The 22,007-nt window shown below is 47.1% G+C and overlaps 2 protein-coding genes and 1 pseudogene across 2 annotated transcripts; 2 read left to right on the forward strand and 1 right to left on the reverse strand.

Moving 5' to 3' along the window:
• Nucleotides 1-800: 800 nt before the first annotated feature.
• On the forward strand, nucleotides 801-4,445 carry LOC117861132 (uncharacterized). Its single transcript, XM_034744632.2, has 2 exons — nucleotides 801-2,245; nucleotides 4,184-4,445. Exons 1-2 carry the CDS (start codon nucleotides 924-926, stop codon nucleotides 4,203-4,205), a joined length of 1,344 nt encoding a protein of 447 aa, XP_034600523.1. The 5' UTR covers nucleotides 801-923; the 3' UTR covers nucleotides 4,206-4,445.
• Nucleotides 4,446-9,137: 4,692 nt separating this feature from the next.
• Nucleotides 9,138-11,236, reverse strand: LOC140223064 (uncharacterized; annotated as a pseudogene).
• Nucleotides 11,237-14,463: 3,227 nt separating this feature from the next.
• Nucleotides 14,464-17,434, forward strand: LOC117861133 (uncharacterized). The gene is made up of 2 exons (XM_034744633.2): nucleotides 14,464-16,062; nucleotides 17,042-17,434. Exons 1-2 carry the CDS (start codon nucleotides 14,759-14,761, stop codon nucleotides 17,061-17,063), a joined length of 1,326 nt encoding a protein of 441 aa, XP_034600524.1. The 5' UTR covers nucleotides 14,464-14,758; the 3' UTR covers nucleotides 17,064-17,434.
• The last annotated feature ends 4,573 nt before the right edge of the window (nucleotides 17,435-22,007 follow it).

Here is a 22,007-nt window from a genome sequence, read left to right on the forward strand (position 1 = left end):
TCTTGCTGAGATGTATGCCATGTGACATAGGCAAGAACCCTTTCTTTGCCTCTTCCATGCTGAACCGCTTCAACACTTTGTCAATATAAGTATCTTGGCTCAGACCTATAAGCCTTCTCGATCTATCTCTATAGATCTTAATGCCCAGAATATATGCCGCTTCCCCTAAGTCCTTCATCGAAAAACTATTTTTCAGTGAAGTCTTTACGGACTCAAGCATAGGAATGTTATTTCCAATCAGTAATATGTCATCCACATATAAGATTAGAAATACTACAGAGCTCCCACTAACCTTCTTGTAAACACAAGACTCTTCTTCGTTCTTGGTGAAGTCAAACCCTTTGACCACTTCATCAAAACGAATGTTCCAACTCCTAGATGCTTGCTTCAATCCATAAATGGATCTCTGAAGCTTGCATACCTTTCCAGCATTTTTCGGATCGACAAACTAGAACTATATATAGTAAATAGGCACGGGCTAAAAGTATTATATGATTTTGAGCTAAATAAATATAGGGTTGGGTTGTGAAGGAGATATGGATCTCGTAGCCATGAGTGAACAAAACAGAGAGCGCCACACATCGATTAAAAGGTGGGCCGAAACAGATAAAAGATAAAAAAGAATCATATCGGCCCACAATGAAATGTTAAACAGAAGAACGCAAATCTTGAAAACATATGGGTCGTTCAAAACCGACGGGCTAATCTTTCTACGTGCTGGGCTGATCCCATGTGGGCCGATACAGACACGTCAGGACAAGAAGACCCACCCGGCCAGGCCCAGACGCAGGAGACAAGAGATTGAAGAGGATAGATCGAATCAATAGCCAACTCCTCTCGTCGTCCTCGTCTCCAAATCGAGGCATACCCCAAACCCTAGCCATCCCCAATCCGGCCGCCGCGTCTACCGATCCGTTAGATCCATGGCCGCCGCCGCCGCCGCCGCTGCCGGCGACTCCGCTGTACCCAACTGGGTGATGCTGGAGCGCTTGGCCTTCCGGAGGGACGACCCCGCCTCCTTCCGCGAGGACAGGAGGACCTTCGCTTCCGGCACCACCTCCGCCGGCACTCAATTCGACGTCTCCTTCATCCTCGCCGAGCCTCCCACCCCCTCGCGCCTCTACCTCTCGTGGCCGGAAGGGCCCAAGAAGGGGGGCCAGGGCCTGGTCATGGCGGCCAACCGCAACCTCGTCCTCTTCAGGCTCGACTCCCTCGTCGACGAATCCGAGCCTTTCGGGCAGGTAGTGCATGATTACTTCATCTACATAGCTAATCCCTCCTCACAGCAGACACCCCTGCTCAGACGGCTGCCCCCCTGCACCGAGTACAACGTTTATATTGAGATGCAAGTTACTCGCTTGTTTCCGGTGCTGGCTGTTGGTCTGTTGTGCCATGGCGAAGACGAGTTTGCCGTGGCGCATCTGGCCATCAGGCCTCGCAAAAAAAAATCAGGGTCTCGCAAAAAAAAATCAGCTATGCAAGCTGAGCTATGCGTGCTACGCTCGTCATTGTCCAGCAGTGATGATGCCAAATGGGAGACCAAGGTCTTTCCGCTACAGTACCAATACGATGATTTACACTATGATTTTCTGAACTGGGAAGTGGATGGTGTAGTTCCCTTCAAGAATGCCTTGTGCTGGGTTAACTACTGTAGAGGCATCCTTTTCTTCGACGGCGTCTTTGAAGACAGACCCAAGGTCTCCTACATCCGCTTGCCTCTGGATACTTCTTTCCGAGGGACTGGGACTGATGCCGATGCACGCAAGGGGATGTACCGTGGCTTGTGTGTCACTGAAGGTGGCCATCGGTTGGTATTTGTTGATGTTGCCCGTCATGATGGAAAATGTTATGGCCCGAGGATGCCCAACACTGGTTTCACCCTCACCTCCCGGACATTGAAGATGACAGGGAATTGCACCACGCCGTGGGAGTGGAATCAGGATGCTGTTGTCACTTCAGATGAACTATGGCATGCAAACACCATGGAGAGTCTCCCTCGTGACATTGTGATGCTCCCATTGCTGAGTATAGATAAGGCCAATGTTGCGCACCTTTCAATGCTTGACTGGGATGGTGGCAGATTCTCATTAGTTTCCATCGACTTGAGTAACATGCAAGTGATGGGCCCAGTCATTACATACCTCGAAGGGGAGGATGATACTGCTGATGCTGACATCGTCAAGACAAAGCAAGTATTATGTGCACACTTTATTCCATCCGAATTCCCCAAGTTCCTGGATCTCAGGTAACTTCAGCGTTGCCTCCCACTTTTACTTGAGCACAATTTTTTTTCATGCAGCCTTTTGCTCTCCTTTTTTCAGCAGTTAAGGTTTCTGCCATGTTATTCTTGAAACCTTTGAGGAATCAACAGAATGTGCTGGTTGCTGGGACTAATATGGATCAATGTTTTCAAATCCTTATGTTGAGTCTAGTCGCTGGGTACCAACTAGATGGCTAATCGTGACTAGGCAACGATTAAATTGCAATTAGCTCTGAGACCAGTCGATCCACCCTTGCCTATAGTAGTGAATGATAGAGTATAACACAAAGGTGACGAACTGATCTCTTGGTTTGAGCCCAACACATAATTGTTCTTTGTGGGTTCTTCAATCTGAAAGTGCATAATAGCGTGCCAGCGTTATGCTTTGTTTCCTTCACTATTTTGATTCTACATGTCAAATTATTGAAAGGTTTTGTTCAGTTACCAACAACATGGATCCTTAGAAGTAAGTGGCACCCAGCGAATCAGCATCATATCGAAGAACCCCTAGGTCTTCTAAACAAACGGGCTGGAATTGTGGAAATCAATTAAACTTAATTATATCCATAGTGCCTTCCTTGTATATCATGTTTCATTCAGCTAGTAGTAACCTCAGCAACTTGACAGTCTTGGGAAATTAGGCAATGGTAGTCTGCCTGTGGTTAATATAGGCCCTTTTTGTATCCACTTATTTCCTGCTTATCAATGGAAATAAGCGATAAGCCCACCCAAACGCCTAGCTTTTTTCCCGCTTTCCACCCAAGCCGCTTAGCCCACAATCTGGAAAACAACTAGCGTCCCACTTATTCTCTACGCGGTCTTGGGGCCGCTTCTCGGGCAAGCGAAGCGCTTTTTCCCGATACCCTCACCCGTCCGCTGCCTGCCGCCCTCCGACCGGCGCCGGCGCCGGCTCCATCCGCCGCCCGCCTGCCTCCACCGCTTCCCTGCACAAATCCTATCCAGATCCCGTTGCCATCGGTCACTAGCACTCCTGCCCAGATCCCGTCGCCGCCGGTTCCGTTCACTGCCGCCACCGGTCGACCCTACGCTTGGCCCCCTGCGCTTGGCCTCCGGTCGGCCCTGCTGTTCTTTTTTGTGAAGGAGGTGGCGGAGTCCTTGCCGTGAGTGCTGGCCGTCTATTGCTGAGTGCTGGCCGTGAGCAGCATTTGAGCTCCCCCTGCGTGCTGCCGTTGTTGTTGAGAAGGAGCTAGTGCTGCCGTTGTTGTTGAGAAGGAGCTAGATATGGGTGCATTGCGTCATGTTATTGCTGTCGCTATGGTTCGTGATTCGTTGTTGTACTCATGATGGATGTTTCCATACTAGACCGATCTATCATATGAATTTCATATTATTGTAATGAAATTTCTATTTCACAAAATCCAAAAATATTGGAATTATTATCTTCTCCTCAAATTCACAACAAAAATGAGCTATTATGAGCCTCAGGGGCATTTAGGTCAATTTACCAGCCAGGACAGACAATCGACACAAAATAATCAGGATTGCCAAACACCCAGCTTATTCAGACAGCGGATTCTCCAGACAGCAGGCAAGCTTTTAAGATAAGCCTGCTTGCCAGATAAGCGAGTTCCAGAAAAGCGTATATAAACAGGGCCATAAATGTTTCACGGCTTATTCTGTTGCTAACTGTTGCTTGTCACGTTGATCAAAATCGACCATAAGCTAAGTTATTTTTTCTTAATGACGTCCGAGGCACCTGAGAATCTTTTATAATTCTTGGTAACCATGGATACTATCAAAATAACTTCAGCAATGGGTGAATCTAAGACTATGGGAAGCCTAAATTTCGATTTGTACAGATTATCTCTGCTGAAAAAAATTATTGAAATCATCAGCATGTGTTGTAGCTGACAATTATTGTTTCCTATTTGTATTGATGAAGTTCTTGCTACTGTATTGCAGGAAGAGAGAGAATCATCCATAAGTCCTGTCACCATATCGGCTGGCCACCGTCGTCATGTGTGTTGCTTCTTCATTTTCCAGTTCTGTTGTGCTGGATTCTACTGCCGACTTTGTTGATTGGCTACTACAATTCTGAGTTTAGTCCTCAGCTTTTGTGTGTTCCCTGCACTTGTGTACTATAAATAGCCAGGAAAAACACCTTTACCAGGCTCATCCGTTGAACTATATGATAATGCTAGATGATGTGTCCATGCCTTGCTAACGTCTTCTACATGCCATGCGAGTTAAAAATCCTGCAATCATGTTTCGTGGTAGCAGTTTACCTTTGCACAATGAAACTCCTCACTAAACCACAGTTCAATTTGAGGGACTACTGCGTTGTTTTTACAGGGATCTAATGCCATCAATCAAATTGTAAAATACAGACAGGTACGCGTGGAATGGACACTTGTGTTCATTCAGATTTTTGTGATATTTCATACCTAATGATTACCAGGTTGTCACGCCCCTACATGCAAAATTGGTCTACGAGATGGGATATAAGCTCAAAAGGATGCGAGAGCTGTATTATCATGTAGCTCATGACCTGGCAGAAGTGAATAGTTGCACGAAATACAACATTGCAAACAAGGCTTTTATTCATTTTCTCTGCTGATGCCACACGGTAGCAGAAGCAGTGCCACCAATTGGTGAAAGATTTTCAGTAAACTGAGTGTTTGACAGAACAATATGATGCCACCAAAGCAATCTGCATGAGTTCTCTACCTCCGGAAGTCTAGATGGTTGCTCTATTTCATTCCTCACCATGGTCATGGCAGGGCGTGACCGACTTTTTTGTATTTTGGCCCTTTTCGCGAAAAAATCTCACAAATAGGCCCCTGGCGAAACCAATTCCGAAAATGGACAACGTCTTGGCGCCAGCCTACGCCGTGCCTCCGACGTGGCGCCGGCCCGCTGACGTGGCCCCGAGGCTTGGCGCCAAGATCCATGGCGCCAAGCCTCGGCGCCAAGATCTGTGGCGCCAAGGCTCGGCGCCACCGTCGCTGGCGCCAAGCCTTGGCGCCACAGATCTTGGCGCCGAGGCTCGGCGCCAGCCTCCCTGACGCCAAGCCCTCTACCATATATATCGCCCCTTCTTCCTGCCCGAGAGTTCCTCCTCATTATTCTCCACTCTCTCGGGTTTTTACTCTCCCTACTTTACCCTAGACTACGAATCGACATTGTAGCTTAGGAAACTTTCAGTTGATCCGTGGATCCTGAAGAGCAAGGTATCCTCTCTCCGTCGTACCTTTTTTTCACATCGATTCGCTATATATTTCTTGCATTTTTGAACTTAGGGTTTCATGCAAATGTAGGATGCCGAGGCGTGGAAAAGCTAAGAAACTAAGGTAATCTCAACGCCCGTAGTTATGTTATATACTCATTGTTGTGGATCAAATGAAAAAACCTTAATTGTAGGTTTATTCTTAAGTGCGTTTGATTCATAGAACCAAATAAACAAAATTTAGTTATGGCGCAAAGAAGACCGGAAATGCGTTCGATCCATTGCCTCTGCCTAGTGGTGTTCCAGTGCCGATGTGCTTTTGCGGCGATCCTTGCAAGGTAGCCAAGTCCGAAGAACATGCCACGTATAGGCAGAGGTATTGGATGTGTTCCAACTTTGCGTTTGAACCTACACTTCATCAGCGCCGCATTAACATGTTGGTAAGGAAATGTTGTTGTCTTATAATTATTGTCCATAATTTTTTTGTTTTATAACAATTGCATTTGTTGTAGACCCCTCCACCGCTATGTGATTTTGAGCAGTGGATCGACACTGAGATCAATCCTGAAGACAAGGAGTTTTTGGAGTATATGATGCATTGGGATGCAGAGAGGAAGGAGGTGTACGAGAAGAGGCTCATAGAGGAGGCTGCGGAAAAGGAGCACAAGGAAGAGGAGGAAAGGAGGCGGGTTGCTGCGAATAGGGAGGAGAGAGAGAAGAAGCTTGAGCGGGCATGCCGAGCGAAAGCAGCGGTTGAGGAGAATCCTGATGCCTTAAGGAAGGGAAAGTGGCCTCGTTGCACTCAGTAGCCATATTTAGGTTCTAGTTCTATGGTTTATTTATGAACAATATTTTCTACTATGAGACTTTTATTATGTTGTCATGTAATAATGCACTTTAAGTAAGGACACGCAATTTGTAGACGACATATGTTCATTTTGCGATGTAATGCATTTCGAAGTCGTAGTCTACTGAAATATCCGTAGAAAATAAAAATGGTACTTGTTAGCGAAATTTCGGCAGAATTTCCCCTACTTGTTGATGCAATCCATACAAAATTACGAGATGAATAGTGAATATAAATACAAGCATAGAAGCATAGAAGCATATGACACAAGCATATGACACATTCAGAATAGAATCCACAATAGTTCAGAATGAAAGTCCTTATATATACAAATAGTCCATATGATACAAAGTTCGCAATCAGAATCGTCACTGCCTCCTAGTCTTACCCTTACCCTTGTGACCAAGGGCATCGGTGCCTGGAGTGTAAGGAGAACGTGGACGACGTAGTCTAGTGCCCCCTACAACCTGTGTAGGCTGAGTCAAGGGAGCCTCCTGGAGCTGAGACGGGCCAATCTCCTCGGCCCTCTGCTCATCGTCGTCGTCATCGTCGTCGTCGTCGACTTCCTCGGATGCAATTGATTTCGAACCTGAGGGGCCTTGGCTGGACGTACCGATGCCTCCTTCGCGTAGGGATGGAACGTGCACGTCTCGCGTCGTGCCAGTCCTGCAACCACAACGAGCAGCGGCACGGTGAAGCCGATTTGACAATCGCTGCAGTAGTAAAAACAAGTTACACAAATGAAGAATGTAACGTATTAATAAAATATTAGAAAGAATAATCTGAGACTTACCTCTAGGACGCTCTGTATCTCGGGGTCCCTAACTCGTGGACGGATATGCTCTATATCTCTAACCGAGCTTTGTAGGGTACGCCCCTGCAACAAATGACTAAGTCACTAAAGCAACAAATGTCTAAGTCACTAAACGACTAAATGATTAAGTCAGATGATCACTAAGTCCTTCTCTAACTATCTAAATCTCTAAGTAACTTAACATAGAACATAGAAAAGTGAAGCAATTGTCTTACCATCCTATCCAGGATTGGTCCTGCCTCCACCTGCCTTCCAGCACGAGTACTCTGATCGTACACCGTGTCTTCATCGTTGGATGAGTGGATATCGGCGTAGTCATCTTCCGTCCACGCTTCCCTCAGCCTGTGCCGCGTCGCACCTTGGTACCAGCTCTGGTATTGCCTGTACGCACTGTTTGTGTGCGGCTCGTTGTTCTCGTCCAAGTTCTGCTCGAACTGCTCCTATTCCTGAATGTACGCGTGGTGGAACGCGGGCCACTCGAAGACCTTCCGTTTCTTCTTTCGATCCACGCTGCACGTCACGTTACAGTTAGCCAAAATTTAGTTAATAGTATTGAAATATATGAAATAGGAAAACACTTACTTGTGTAACTCTATACTAGTCGAGGTCGCCTGTGGTGGCCAAATCTGCCTCATCCCAAATTGACGTGCTACTCGATGTGGCAGGTGGTACTCGACAGCATAGAAGCAAATAAGAGGGCACACCATCCTATAAATATCATCGTCCGTCGCACACATGAAGCTAAGGGGAAAAGGAAGTGGATCGTCTCCGTCGTAAGGCTGCCAATTTACCTGCAAAATTTGAATCAAAAACGTTAGTTGTTATACTAAAAGATTACAAAGCATGTTTAAAAAAAATTCACTTACACTATGAGCAGTGAGCGCGTCTATCTCGTTGATGTAATCCAGGTACGCGCGGTCCAACCTCGTATGGCTAACCTTAACCTGATCCCAAATATATGCCCATGTCGGCTGTCGTCTCGGCGGCTCACCTGGGAACCACGGTCGACGCGGCATAATCTCGGGCCGACCAACAGGAAGACGGGACCACATCCATAATTGCAATAGGTAGACACACCCACCAACTGACGGGGAGCCCGAAGTCCGACGGCACGCCTCGCACAGCTGCCGGTATAGAAAGCACAACACAGCTGATCCCCAGCTGTAAAAACCAGCCTGGTGCCAGTTAGTGAGGCAGTGGATCCACATCCAAGACGCAGTGTCACCTGTAGCATCTGGGAAAAGAACGTAGGCAAAGAGGTGTAGTATCCACGCCCTGCAGTAGTGTCCAACTGTCTCAGCATCCGCGTCCTGGGGGCACTGGCCGAAGTGTTCCCGCAGCCATGAGATTAGCACTCCAGATGTGCGAGTCCCCTGCTCCTCAACCTCTCGCCCCAGGAAGGCTGCGACTCGTGCTCTCCAACCCTCTGAGACGCACGACCCAGTGACTGGCTGGCCCCGAATCGACAGACCCAGCATCTTCTGACAGTCCTGTAGGGTCACTGTCATCTCTCCGAACGAGAGGTGAAAGCTGTGAGTCTCGGGCCGCCACCTACATTTCATCGGATTATTATTTGATAACATGTAAAGACATAACAAAATGAATATGATTAGTGGTAATAGTACCTGTCAACCAACGCCGTTATAGCCGCTGAATTGAACTTGGGCATCCCACGACGAACCTGATACGAGATGACATCTAGGCCAGCCATCTGTAGCAAAGGAGTGTAGCGGTCGTCGTACTGCAGCGCCAAAAACCCATCATGGGCTCTAGAACGAAGGAGCGGAAGGACCTGCATGCAAATAAACCGAGTTAGAGATTTCTTAGGACACAAGACGTGGACGCTTGCAAAGCTTTAATCATGAATTGTAGATTATTACCTGCCCTGCCGCTATGAGACGACCTCGGTGGGTCTGGTCGTACGCCTGGTCTAGAAGGTGGAAGTGCGCCATCCTACAAAAAAGGCAAAAAGAAATAAGATTAGTAAACAATAAATCATGAAGTTAGAGATGTAGAAACACAACCTTTATGAATAAAACACATATCAAGTAACGAAAAGAGCTACTAGTCGCACCTCACTAATCTGCCAACGGCAAGTGCGTGAATTATGACCCAATCTGCCGCACTTGCCGCACTCGTTCTGTTCTGGATCAGCAAGAAATGGTGTTGCTCTACCACGCCTTGTTCTTCCGGATACCTGATCCATAGTCATGTTATGCCTCGTCCGCTTCCTTGTTCCATGTTTGTTCCAACGGTATGCAGGATCCGCAACATATTTTGGCCCATCATACGGAGGCCACTCTCTAGGATCCCGGAAAGGCATGAAGCGGGGGCTCCATGTCCGCACAAGGGTGCCTACGCTGAACTCATGTGGTATCATGCTCTCGATATCAAAATTGCGATGCCTAGCTGCTGCCACCAAATGAGAACATACAAAGTGGTACTGCCTTGGCCTACCACAAGTGCACTTGAAATCTCGGAGAACTACCACATGTATCCTCGACTCTCGGATCTCACCATCGGACGTTGTACCGCCCCTATGCTCGACCTGATAAGTCCCTGAGCCGAGATCAAAACATTGCACCTCATGTGTGGAAGCCCTTTCATTTGCAATGATGAGATGTCTCTTTGGTTTTTCAGCCCATCTCTCCCCAGCAATCTGCAACGCTTCTGCTTTTGCGTGTCTTTCATTGAACCACGCAACAAGCCTGTAGAAGGTGAATTCAATGATTGCGTTCACAGGCATACCACGTATCCCCAATAACAACTTATTGAATGACTCGGCCATGTTACTGCACTGAAACTCGTACCTCCAACCACCGGCGTCGTGAGATCTAGTTCACTTATCTAAATCTCTCATCAAACCAGCGAGCCATTGTCTACCTTCTGCATTTGTTGCGGTCCTTACCTGCTCCAATTTGCGCTGAAAGTAATAGTCCTCAAGCTGACGTGCTGCAACTTGAAACAGATCAAAATTATCCTTAACACCATCCTTCCGAAGTAGGTTCTCCGCAAGGTGCCGAGTGCACCAACGATGATGCAAAGGTGCATAACCCTCTATCTGTTCTTGCACAGCATGAAGTATGCCCTGATGCCTATCGGATATGACACCAACCTCCCTACCAGGACCAACCACATGTATCCGGACTAGTCTTAAGAACCACCCCCAACTGTCATTGTTCTCCCTCTCAACCAATGCAAATGCCAAAGGAACCAACATATTGTTCGCGTCACAAGATATGGCTATAAGAAGTGTGCCTCTATATTTACCAATCAAAAACGTACCATCAATAGAGAAAACAGGATGACAGTGCCTAAAGGCTTCCACAGACTGAGGGAAGCACCAGAACGCACGCCCAAATATCTACCTCTCGTCCTTCCAAGCATTTGGCTTTGGGATGTACTCATAATGCATGCCTGGATTCACCGCTTTAATTGCATTAAAAAGCACTGGCAGCTGCTCGTACCCAGACTCCCAATCCCCATATATCATCCTCCACGCTCGCTGCTTAGCCCTCCAAGCTTTACCATAAGTTATTACATATCCTCCATAAATCTCCTCAACAGTTCTTATAATTGTTCTCACTTTCATGTTGGGTTGTTCCTTCAATATTCCCATCAACCGCTTCGCAATGAGGGTAGATGTTAGCTGCGGATGTCTCACTGTAAGCTCATGGTCAGCACAATTGTGTGGACCGACAACTTTTGTGATCTTCCACTTCCCGGTGATATTTTGCTTTCTTGCACAAACCCTCCATGGACACCGTTCCTTGTCACACACAACTGTGTAACGGCGCTCCGCATATGAATGCAACACTTTGTACGGTCTCTTCCGTATCACCGCAAAAGCTTGCAACCATCTCTTCAATGCGGGAAGGTCCTTAAATACCCTACCCTCCTCAATAACCATACTAGGACCAGCTTCAGGAGCTTCTAGGAGCTCATCATCACGTCCTTCTGCAAACGCCTGATCGGAAAGAGTCAGATCGCTAAACTCGTGAACTATCGGATCACGACGTCCAGGGAATATACACCTGAACATCTCAATATCACTCTCTGTCATCTCTCCAACAGGACGATCATCATCAGAATCAAGATCCACTCCCATCTCGTATGCATCTTCATCATTCAAAATTTCAACACTATTAGAGTCACGCAATCCATCTCCACATTGCACTTGCGCATCAACTAGAGGCACATCCACATTTTCTGGAACATCTCCTGCGCCATCAAGTACAAATATGAGTAAAGAATAAGTGGATGGAACGAATGGATTATCTCTCATCAATAGAAACCGGTGAGACACTTACTCGGATCATTCTGAGTGAAAAGGAACTCATTAGGAGAGTCCGCCACATCATCAACAATCCGACAACCATGTCCAACTACTTCATTAGGGGCAGATTCAGCATCGGGAATAGTAGGTGCAACATCCACGTCCATAACAGGTTTTGGGACGGGAGGATCGAAATGTGCCCGTTGACCCATTGGTCGGGAAAACCGACGAGGATTTCGATCAACTCCCACCGGACGAACAACCACTTCAACACTTGGGGAATGACCATTCATTACCGTCCTCACATATTTCTCCCACTGACCTGCACACCGAATTGGGACCATCTTCCTTTGAATGTTGAGAGGGGAACCTAGGTGAAGTATGCCCTCGACTGTGATTTCATCATTTTCATGACAATGTAACTCCTCCCGAGCCCTTGCAACCAACTCACTAAACGATGGTTTCTCATCGAATATGACAACCTCGCACTGCATGCCAACAAACTTAACACATCCATATTTATCCTTTTCCACAGTGCCTCCGTAATATATGCTCACTACATTCTCCATCTAGTATATCAATATAACGACGCACAATTCATTTAGTCCATAATAAATGAAACATTCTAACTACAACATCTCCAGTACGAAATGAGATATTATCAATTGCCTACTAACTACCAAATTCATCTAACTAACTATGTCAGACAAGCAACTTACTATGCAACCTAATAGTTAGTTAGGTACGTACCTATACAACTGCTTAACTAAATAACTAGTTTACTATGTAACTAACTATACATCTAACTACGTAAAGAAAATTGGACATGCATCTAGTTATATCGTTACAATTCATAAAGATTAATTTTCATATCTAACAAATCTATCTACCTATTCTAATTTACGTATCTAACTATTTCATCTACCAATTCTACCTACCTATCTAAATTCTACCTAACAATATAATTCTAATTCATCTATCTAACTATTTTATCTAGTTAACTATAACTCTTCTTAGAGTTTTACCTCTCACTGGTGAACACTGGCGGCAAGGCGTGGAGGCGGGCACCGAGCGGGGGTCAGACGACCTCCGGTCGTGGATGACGCGGGCGACGGGCCGTGGGCAACCGGCAGGGGCAGCCGCGGGCAATGACGGGAGCGGCACAACCTTGAGAGCTCGGGCGGAGGGCGCCGGGCCGGCTGGCTCCGGGCGCCGGCGGCCGCGGGCAAGGTCCCACCGGACCGGGGGGGGCACGGCCGCGGGGGTCCGCGCGGGGGTGCCGGCCGGGGCGGCTCCGGCCGTCGGGCGGCCTTCGGCCGGCAACGGGGAGCTTCAGGTCGGCCGGGCGCGGACGCGGGGAGCTTCGGGCGGATGGGCGCCAGCCGACGGGGCACGCGCCTTCGGGCGGCCGGGCGTTGGGCAAGGGCGGGTCGGCGGGCGCCGGGCGGGGGCGGCCGGCCTCCGGGTGGCGGCGGCGGCGGACTCCAAGCGGCGGCGGCGGGGAGCTTCGGGCGGACGGGCGCCGGCCGACGGGGCACGCGCCTTCGGGTGGCCGGGCCGGGGCGGCCGGCCTCCGAGCGGCGGCGGCGGCGGACTCCGAGCGGCGGCGGCGGGGAGCTTCGGGCGGACGGGCGCCGGCAGACGGGGCACGCGCCTTCGGGCGACCGGGCGGGCGCCGCGCGGGGGCGGCCGGCCTCCGAGCGGCGGCGGCGGACTCCGAGTGGCGGCGGCGGCGGACTCTGAGGCGGCGGCGGCGGTTTTCCTCGGGCGGCGGCGGCGCGATTCGAAACAATGCAAACAGACGCGCAAAAGGAAAGGGATCCCGGTATAGTGTTAAGAGGCTTGGCGCCAGGGAGGCTGGCGCCGAGCCTCGGCGCCAAGATCTACGGCGCCAAGGCTTGGCGCCAGCGACGGTGGCGCCGAGCCTTGGCACCACAGATCTTGGCACCGAGCCTTGGCGCCACAGATCTTGGCGCCAAGCCTCAGCGCCACGTCAGCGGGCCGGCGCCACGTCGGTGGCGCGGTAGGGGGACTTTGGCGCCAGGATGGCTGGCGCCAAGACGTTATACCTTGGCGCCAGCCATCATGGCGCCAAGCTAAGGGTCCATTTTCGGAATTGGTTTCGCCAGGGGCCTATTTGTGAGATTTTTTCGCGAAAAGGGCTAAAATACAAAAAAGTCGAGGGGTGCCATCAAGCGACTTTTTCGTTTTTTAACCCTTTTTGCGAAAGATTCTCACAAATAGGCCCCTGGCGGAACCAATTCCAAAAATGGACCCTTAGCTTGGCGCCATCCACGCTGGCGCTAAGCTACAACGTCTCGGCGCCAGCCATCCTGGCGCCAAGGTCTTTGCGCAGCTGCTTACGCGGATGCCGACGTGGCGGGGGCTTGGCGCCAGCCATGATGGCGCCAAGCCTTGGCGCCATGGATCTTGGCGCCAAGCTTGGCGCCGTAGATCTTGGCGCCGAGCTATCTACGCCGTACCTCTTCTCGTTTCGAACTAAAGAAGTATAATTATTCCGAGGAGTATGCAACAAACTAACCTATGGTTCAACTGGTTAGGAGGTGGGTTCCTTATCCTGGAGACCCTGTACAACACTAGGGTTTGAACTCGGGTCTCCAGGATAAGGAACCCACCTCCTAACCAGTTGAACCACAGCTTAGTTTGTTACACACTCCTCGGAATAATTATACTTATTTAGTTCGAAACGCGAAGAGGTACGGCGTAGATAGCTCGGCGCCAAGATCTACGGCGCCAAGCTTGGCACCAAGATCCATGGCGCCAAGGCTTGGCGCCAAGCCCCCTCCATGTCGGCATCCGCGTCAGCAGCTGCGCAAAGACCTTGGCGCCAGGATGGCTGGCGCCGAGACGTTGTAGCTTGGCGCCAGCGTGGATGGCGCCAAGCTAAGGATCCATTTTTGGAATTGGTTCCGTCAGGGGTCTATTTGTGAGAATCTTTCAAAAAAGGGCTAAAAAATAAAAAAGTCGGAGACCTGCCACAGGGTGCTTGCTTTGCAGAAAAAAATCAGAAAAAAAAAGGCAGGCAGTCGCGTGCATGCTCCCAGCAAGGAAAATGAGGCAGAAAAAAAACAAAAAAATGGCAGCTGCATGCGCTGCATGCAAAAAAATAGCAGCTGCATGCGCCCGCGCGATCTGCATGCGCCGGCCAGTCTGCACGCGTCAGGAGAAGAAGACCCACCTGCACACACCCTCCTTCCCACCCGGCCAGGCCCAGACGCAGGAGACAAGAGATTAAAGAGGATAGATCGAATCAATAGCCAACTCCTCTCGTCGTCCTCCCCTCCAAATCGAGGCATACCCCAAACCCTAGCCATCCCCAATCCGGCCGCCGCGTCTACCGATCCGTTAGATTCATGGCCGCCGCCGCTGCCGGCGACTCCGCTGTACCCAACTGGGTGATGCTGGAGCGCTTGGTCTTCCGGAGGGACGACCCCGCCTCCTTCCGCGAGGACAGGAGGACCTTCGCTTCCGGCACCACCTCCGCCGGCACTCAATTCGACGTCTCCTTCATCCTCGCCGAGCCTCCCACCCCCTCGCGCCTCTACCTCTCGTGGCCGGAAGGGCCCAAGCAGGGGAGCCGGGGCCTGGTCATGGCGGCCAACCGCAACCTCGTCCTCCTCAGGCTCGTCTCCCTCGTCGACGAATCCGAGCCTTTCGGGGAGGTAGTGCATGATTACTTCATCTACATAGCTGATCCCTCCTCACAGCGGACACCCCTGCTCAGACGGCTGCCCCCCTGCACCAAGTACAACAATTATTTTGAGAGGCAAGTTACTCGCGTTTTGCCGGCGCTGGCTGTTGGTCTGTTGTGCCATGGCGAAGACGAGTTTGCCGTGGCGCATCTGGACATCAGGTCTCGCAAAAAAAAATCAGGGTCTCGCAAAAAAAAATCAGGTATCCAAGCTGAGCTATGCGTGCTACGCTCGTCATTGTCCTGCATTGATGATGCCAAATGGGAGACCAAGATCCTTCCGATACAGTACCAATACGATGATTTATCCTATGATTTTCTGTACTGGGCAGTGGATGGTGTAGTTCCCTTCAAGAATGCCTTGTGCTTTGTTAACTACTGTAGAGGCATCCTTTTCTGCGACGGCGTCTTTGAAGACAGCCCCAAGGTCTCCTACATCCGCTTGCCTCTGGATACTTATATCCGAGGGGCTGATGGCGAAGCACGCAAGGGGATGTACCATGGCTTGTGTGTCACTGAAGGTGGCCATCGGTTGGTATTTGTTGATGTTGCCCGTCATGATGGAAAATGGTATGGCCGGAGCATGCCCAACACTGGTTTCACCCTCACCTACCGGACATTGAAGATGTCAGGGAATTGCACCACGCTGTGGGAGTGGAATGAGGATGCTGTTGTCACTTCAGATGAACTATGGCATGCAAACACCATGGAGAGTCTCCCTCATGACATTGTGATGCTCCCATTGCTGAGTATGGATAAGGCCAATGTTGCGCACCTTTCATTGCTTGACTGGGATGGTGGATTCTCATTAGTTTCCATCGACTTGAGTAACATGCAAGTGATGGGCCCAGTCATTACATACCTCAAAGGGAAGGATGATACTGCTGATGCTGACATCGTCAAGGAAAAGAAAGGATTATGTGGACACTTTATTCCATCCGAATTCCCCAAGTTCCTGGATCTCAGGTAACTTCAGCGTTGCCTCCCACTTTTACTTGAGCACAATTTTTTTTCATGCAGCCTTTTGCTCTCTTTTTTTCAGCAGTTAAGGTTTCTTCCATGCATGTTATTTTTGAAACCTTTGAGGAATCAACAGAATGTGCTGGTTGCTGGGAGTAATATGGATCAATGTTTTCAAATATTTATGTTGAGTCTAGTCGCTGGGGTACCAACTAGATGGCTAATCGTGACTAGGCAACGATTAAATGGCGATTAGCTCTAAGACCAGTCGATCCACCCTTGCCTATAGTAGAGAATGATAGAGTATAACACAAAGGTGACGAACTGATCTCTTGGTTTGAGCCCAACACATAATTTTTCTTTGTGGGTTCTTCAATCTGAAAGTGCATAATAGCGTGCCAGCGTTGTGCTTTGTTTCCTTCACTATTTTGATTCTACATGTCAAATTATTGAAAGGTTTTGTTCAGTTACCAACAACATGGATCCTTAGAAGTAGGTGGCACCCAGCGAATCAGCATCATATCGAAGAACCCCTAGGTCTTCTAAACAAACTGGCTGGAATTGTGGAAATCAATTAAACTTAATTATATCATGTTTCATTCAGCCAGTAGTAACCTCAACCTCAGCAACTTGACGGTCTTGGGAAATTAGGCAATGGTAGTCTGCCTGAGGTTAATATAAATGTTTCACAGCTTAATCTGTTGCCTAACTGTTGCTTGTCACGTTGATTCCAAAATCGACCATATGCTAAGTTATTTTTTCTGTATGATGTCCGAGACATGTGAGAATCTTTTATAATTCTTGGTAACCATGGATACTGTCAAAATAACTTCAGCAATGGGTGAATCTAAGACTATGGGAAGCCTAAATTTGAATCTGTACAGATTATCTCTGCTGAAAAATTGTTGCAATCATCAGCATGTGTTGTAGCTGACAATTATTGTTTCCTATTTGTATTGATGAAGTTCTTGCTACTGTATTGCAGGAATAGAGAGAACCATCCATAAGTCCTGTCACCATATCGGCTGGCCACCGTCGTCATGTGTGTTGCTTCTTGATTTTCCGGTTCTTAGATGACGTTGTGCTGGATTCTACTGCCGACTTTGTTGATTGGCTACTTCAATTCTGAGTTTAGTGCTCAGCTTTTGTGTGTTCCCTGCACTTGTGTACTATAAATAGCCAGGAAAAACACCTTTACCAGGCTCATCCGTTGAACTATATGATAATGCTAGATGATGTGTCCATGCCTTGCTAACGTCTTCTAAATGCCATGCGAGTTAAAAATCCTGCAATCATGTTTCATGGTAGCTTACCTTTGCACAATGAAACTCCTCACTAAAAACACAGGTCAATTTGAGGGACTATTGTGTTATTTTTACAGGGATCTAATGCCATCAATCAAATTGTAAAATACAGCAACCATACTGACACTCAAAACATCACTTATTTGTAACATAACGTTGCGGTATTACAATTGTTGTTCCGATTCTCACGGGTTTGTTCAAAGGTTATTTCATTTTATTTTAATTTCTTTTCAAATCCTAATAATTAAGACCTGCAAGATTGGTCTACAAAACGTCCTTGTTTAACCACTAGTGAAAACTCTCTCTTTTTCTGCCCTTTCCAGAACGTGCCAACGCGTACATGCTGCTGCGGTATCTTTGTCGAGTCCGATGGAAGAGTTTAAAACCGGTATCAATTTTTGAATATTTAAAACCATACGATCCCTTGAGGATGTGTTAGGCCTAATTTTGCTACTAGAATATTTATTATTTATGTGTTCAGATATTAACAACCTGCAATTTGTCACCTTTTTTTGCAGGAACTGTAATCTGTCACTTCTCATGGTTGGATTGAAATGTGATGATTGTTGATAGGTTTGCTAAACAGATGGAAGTTGGAGGTGTGACTACTTGAATCAATGGGTAATAGCAAAAAAAAACATTGATCTACTTAAGCAGGAAAGAAAATAATAATACTGACGCTAGTCACAAGCAAGTGATGTTTTGAGTCATGTGCAATTAACCATTACATTTTTTTTTGCAAATTACTACCTAATGTTCTTTCAGATACAAACACATATCAAGATTATTTAGCCTTCTTAATTTATGATTAACAATTTATTCTAAAGATTTGTGGAGCACTACTCAATTTATATTACAGAATACTTTTACATCATGCCAATATTATTATCATGAGTAATACAACTCATGATATATTGACGGTCAAATTATGAGTTTAGAGATCGACCGCACTATGTTTGTATCAGAAAATGGTTTTACAAAGCTGTAGTATTGTAGTGTTTTACAAAACAAAGAAATGTCAAATTATCTGTTAACGATGAATCATGACCGGAGTCCTGCGCAAGCACTAAAACTAGAATGGTCGTTCTGATTCTCATAGTTTTCTTAAAGGTTCATTTGGTGTTTTGTTAAGTAAAATATACCGGCGGTCTCTAAACTTGTCTTACGGTGTCATCTAGATCAATAAACTCTCAAAATATATTTTCAGGTCGCCAAATTATCTCAAGGTGTCATATGGGTCCTAAACTCTCAAAGTACATATTTAGATCCCAAACTTGTCCTCAGTTTTCATCCAGGACCCTAAATTCTCAAAATACAGTTTTAAATATTAAAACTTGTCACCTATGGCTGATGGTAATGATTACTCCTCGCTTATTGCCTTCGTAACCACCTTATGCTAGTGATCATACTTGTGTTGCTTGGCGCTCGATTGGGAGATCTTAAAATGTACTTTGAGAGTTTAAGAACTCGGATGACACCCCGAGATAATTTTGGGTACCTGTGTTTTGAGAGTTTAGCTTGCCTGAACATGTATTTTGAGAGTTTAGGGACCTAGATGACACCCAGTTCAGGAACCATGCAAATATTTTACTTTTTTTTAACTCAAATACGAATAATTAATCCCCCCAAGATTATTGGACTATAACACGTCCTTGTTTCAGTAGCGAAAATAATTAAGCTCCGCAAGATTATTGGACCATAACACGTCCTTGTTTCAGTAGCAAAATCTCTTTTTAATTTGTTACCTTTCCGGAACGTGGCAGCGCGAGAAGTTGTACGAGTCATGAGTGTGGCTTTCGTAGTTGTCGGTCGAGGTCTCCCTGGACGAACAGGTGGCGAGTACATCCCTGGAATAATCCACACCAGACCGCCGGCCGGTGAGTCACGGAGGCCATAACTGCGACGGCAGGCAATGCAATCCCACCGTGGTGACGCGCCCTCTCCGTCGGCGCGCCGGGCACGGAGGACGAGCCAGGCAACCGTCCCCGGTGGCCGGCGATGATGGCGGACGGCCGGGGTTATCCTCCCGGCGATGATTCGTTGCGGATTATTGGCTTCGCGCGCCGCCTCTCGCTCTCAGCCGGAGATCAATCAGGCAAACACTAACGAACTGTGCTAATCCTGATCTCCTTCTTCCTAGTACGTGGACCTGCCTGTGATCACGGGTGGTGCGCGCGGCGGAGGTACGGCGGTGGTTCACGCGTGGCCGTTGCACGCCCGGCGCGGCGCGGCTCTGACCGGCTTGACGGCCGCCGCTGGTGGGTCGAAATGGCGCGGCCAGGTAGAGCTGGCATCGGCGCATGGCGGCGGCGGGGCTCGGACGCGGCGAGAGGGAACGTGCGGCGCCGCCAGCGCGCGCGTGGTGTTTCTCGCGGCTTGCTACGAGTACCGAGTGGCCGGGGAGTCAGCCTCTCTGTGCAAACGGAACATGCTGTGTTTGGTTGGTGAACGCGGCTGGACGACGACGACGACGACGCGTGCAAGCACAGACGAATTGGACGACGACGACCACTGGCTTTTGAGGTCACGTAACAGGCCGAAGAGGTCATCTTCCACATTTGGTGGCGAGGCTTATCTCTTGCGGTAGTATATATTTTTCGAATGGCTTGTCAAAAAGAAAAAAAAAAGAATAATTAAAAAGAGAGAAGGGTGCCTACGCTGTGCAATGGGCCCAGAAAGATGTGATAAGGGGCCCACCGCTTGAAATGAGTAATGATGCCTTGCGCGCTCGAAATGGAATAGAATCTTTTAGTCAACAAAAATTATAGGATGGTTGAAATTTTGAAAGAGTTTATACTCTATAATTTGTAAATTTTGATTGAAGTATCTCTTGATGCCTACAGTCGAGGCTGCTGCAGAGAGATTGCGTCCTGGTGCTTTTTCTAGGATTAGAAGCTTTTAGTTTAAATGCATTTTCCTATTCATTTTGCATGGTACATGTTTTTGGCACCAGATCATCACCCAAGATCACCATTATTTAACTCAAGGTCGAGCATCTATCCTTCTTTTTTTTTGGATTTAACTTGGTTTGAATCATATCGATACTTCTTTTTTTGGATTTTGCAGATTCCAGCTCCAACCTGAGGTGCTGTTCTTCCTGGCCTGGTGTATTACTTCAGGTGATGTCCTAAAAGAACAATGGAATTGTCCCTCTGATAACTATTTTGGTAAGATTTTCCATTCCCTACCTTGGCCCTCTTATTTCTCCGGCAGTCTAGCACGATAGATGACTTGATTGAAGCATTAAGTAAAGTGGTAATTGAATGGTTATGTTACGGTTCATACCATGGACTTTATCGTCTTGCTGCAGTTTTCCAGTGGTTGCAACTTATTGATATGCCACTTTTTCATAAACATGATTGTCAAGTGGTCACATTGTGAAAGATGATTTTCTGAAGGGGACCCAAAAGCCTGAATAACTTTCTAGGATACTAACCTCCGGCCTAAACCGTGTTAGGCGCTCTTCTTTGAGCAGAGATATGCTGTGAATCAATTTTTTCTTGACTTTTATGAAGGCTTGGTTCATCTCGCAGATGTAGGATAAGAGCAAGAGGATGACTCAACCTATGGCCCCAATTGATCTGCTGCACAGATATACTTTGCTCTCTTATGCGGTTATTTATTGGATTTTTAGCTGGCCAATATTAGAAAATCATATGCTTCTTAATCTTAAAAGCTGATCTCTTGCTCACTCTGAATGACAGCATTTGTACTCAAGTGTCGTTTGTGTTCCTGTGGCAGAGACCTTTTGATCTCAGGTATTCCTATAATTATGTCTACATAAGTAGCATGTGGCATCAGAGCCAAGAAACTTGACCGATTCAGCAAAATTATAAGTAAATTTTGTATGCAGACTTTTGGTGCTGCTGCTTCCTTGGGCATGTGTGGTTTCTGAAACAACTTAGAGACTTCAAGTATGCCCTCTCAGTATAGGTTTCACACAGCTTTCTTCTTCGGATCATATTAAAAACTTTTCATGTCTCTATGAATCCCTATTTTTATCTGCCACGCCACTTATTCTTTTTTTCTATCCTGCATACAATTGTGCACTTTTATTGTGTATACACACATGATAGTCATTTTCAGTGCCATTTTTATTATGTATTTCCAGCAGAGCAGCATAGTTGATCACCTAATTAAAATACTCATCACAGTAAGAAAGCAGATTGCTCATGGTATGTTGCTAATTTCTCATGAGCTTATAGGTGAATGATCATATGTTTCAATATTCTTCCTCTTAGACTACGCCACATTTTTTTTTAGCTTGGTACATCAAGCTGTGCACAGTAAACATATGAGATACATTCATACCGATTCCATGTCATTATTGGCTTGTTATGTAATTCTTTTCCGTTGGTATGATTGTGAGCACACTTTTGTACATAGTTCATATATATTCGCTGGCAGGATTGAAACTGACATTACTATTCAACTTTATAAATTATTTGAAGGTAAACAAAACCCAGAAAAATCAATTTCATGAATCATTTGCAGGTAAACAAAAACCCAAAAAAAAAGTGTATTCATGATGATTTGTGCATTACACTCCATACAGCTTCCCTCTCCTGCTTCGTACTATTCCACCCTATTCTTCTTGCTGATATGAATTTTCATTGTTTATATTTTTTCAGAACCAAAATGAATGCC

The sequence above is a fragment of the Setaria viridis genome, chromosome 6 (genome assembly GCF_005286985.2).
Source record: "Setaria viridis chromosome 6, Setaria_viridis_v4.0, whole genome shotgun sequence".
Taxonomy (NCBI): domain Eukaryota; kingdom Viridiplantae; phylum Streptophyta; class Magnoliopsida; order Poales; family Poaceae; genus Setaria; species Setaria viridis.

What these genes read in the sequence shown, in the direction of transcription:
- LOC117861133 (XM_034744633.2), top strand. Translation starts at nt 14,759, where the DNA reads ATGGCCGCCGCCGCTGCCGGCGACTCCGCTGTACCCAACTGGGTGATG. An exon ending in CCCAAGTTCCTGGATCTCAG is followed by an intron (nt 16,063 to 17,041) that starts GTAACTTCAGCG and finishes ACTGTATTGCAG; the next exon opens with GAATAGAGAGAACCATCCAT.
- LOC117861132 (XM_034744632.2), top strand. Translation starts at nt 924, where the DNA reads ATGGCCGCCGCCGCCGCCGCCGCTGCCGGCGACTCCGCTGTACCCAAC. An exon ending in CCCAAGTTCCTGGATCTCAG is followed by an intron (nt 2,246 to 4,183) that starts GTAACTTCAGCG and finishes ACTGTATTGCAG; the next exon opens with GAAGAGAGAGAATCATCCAT.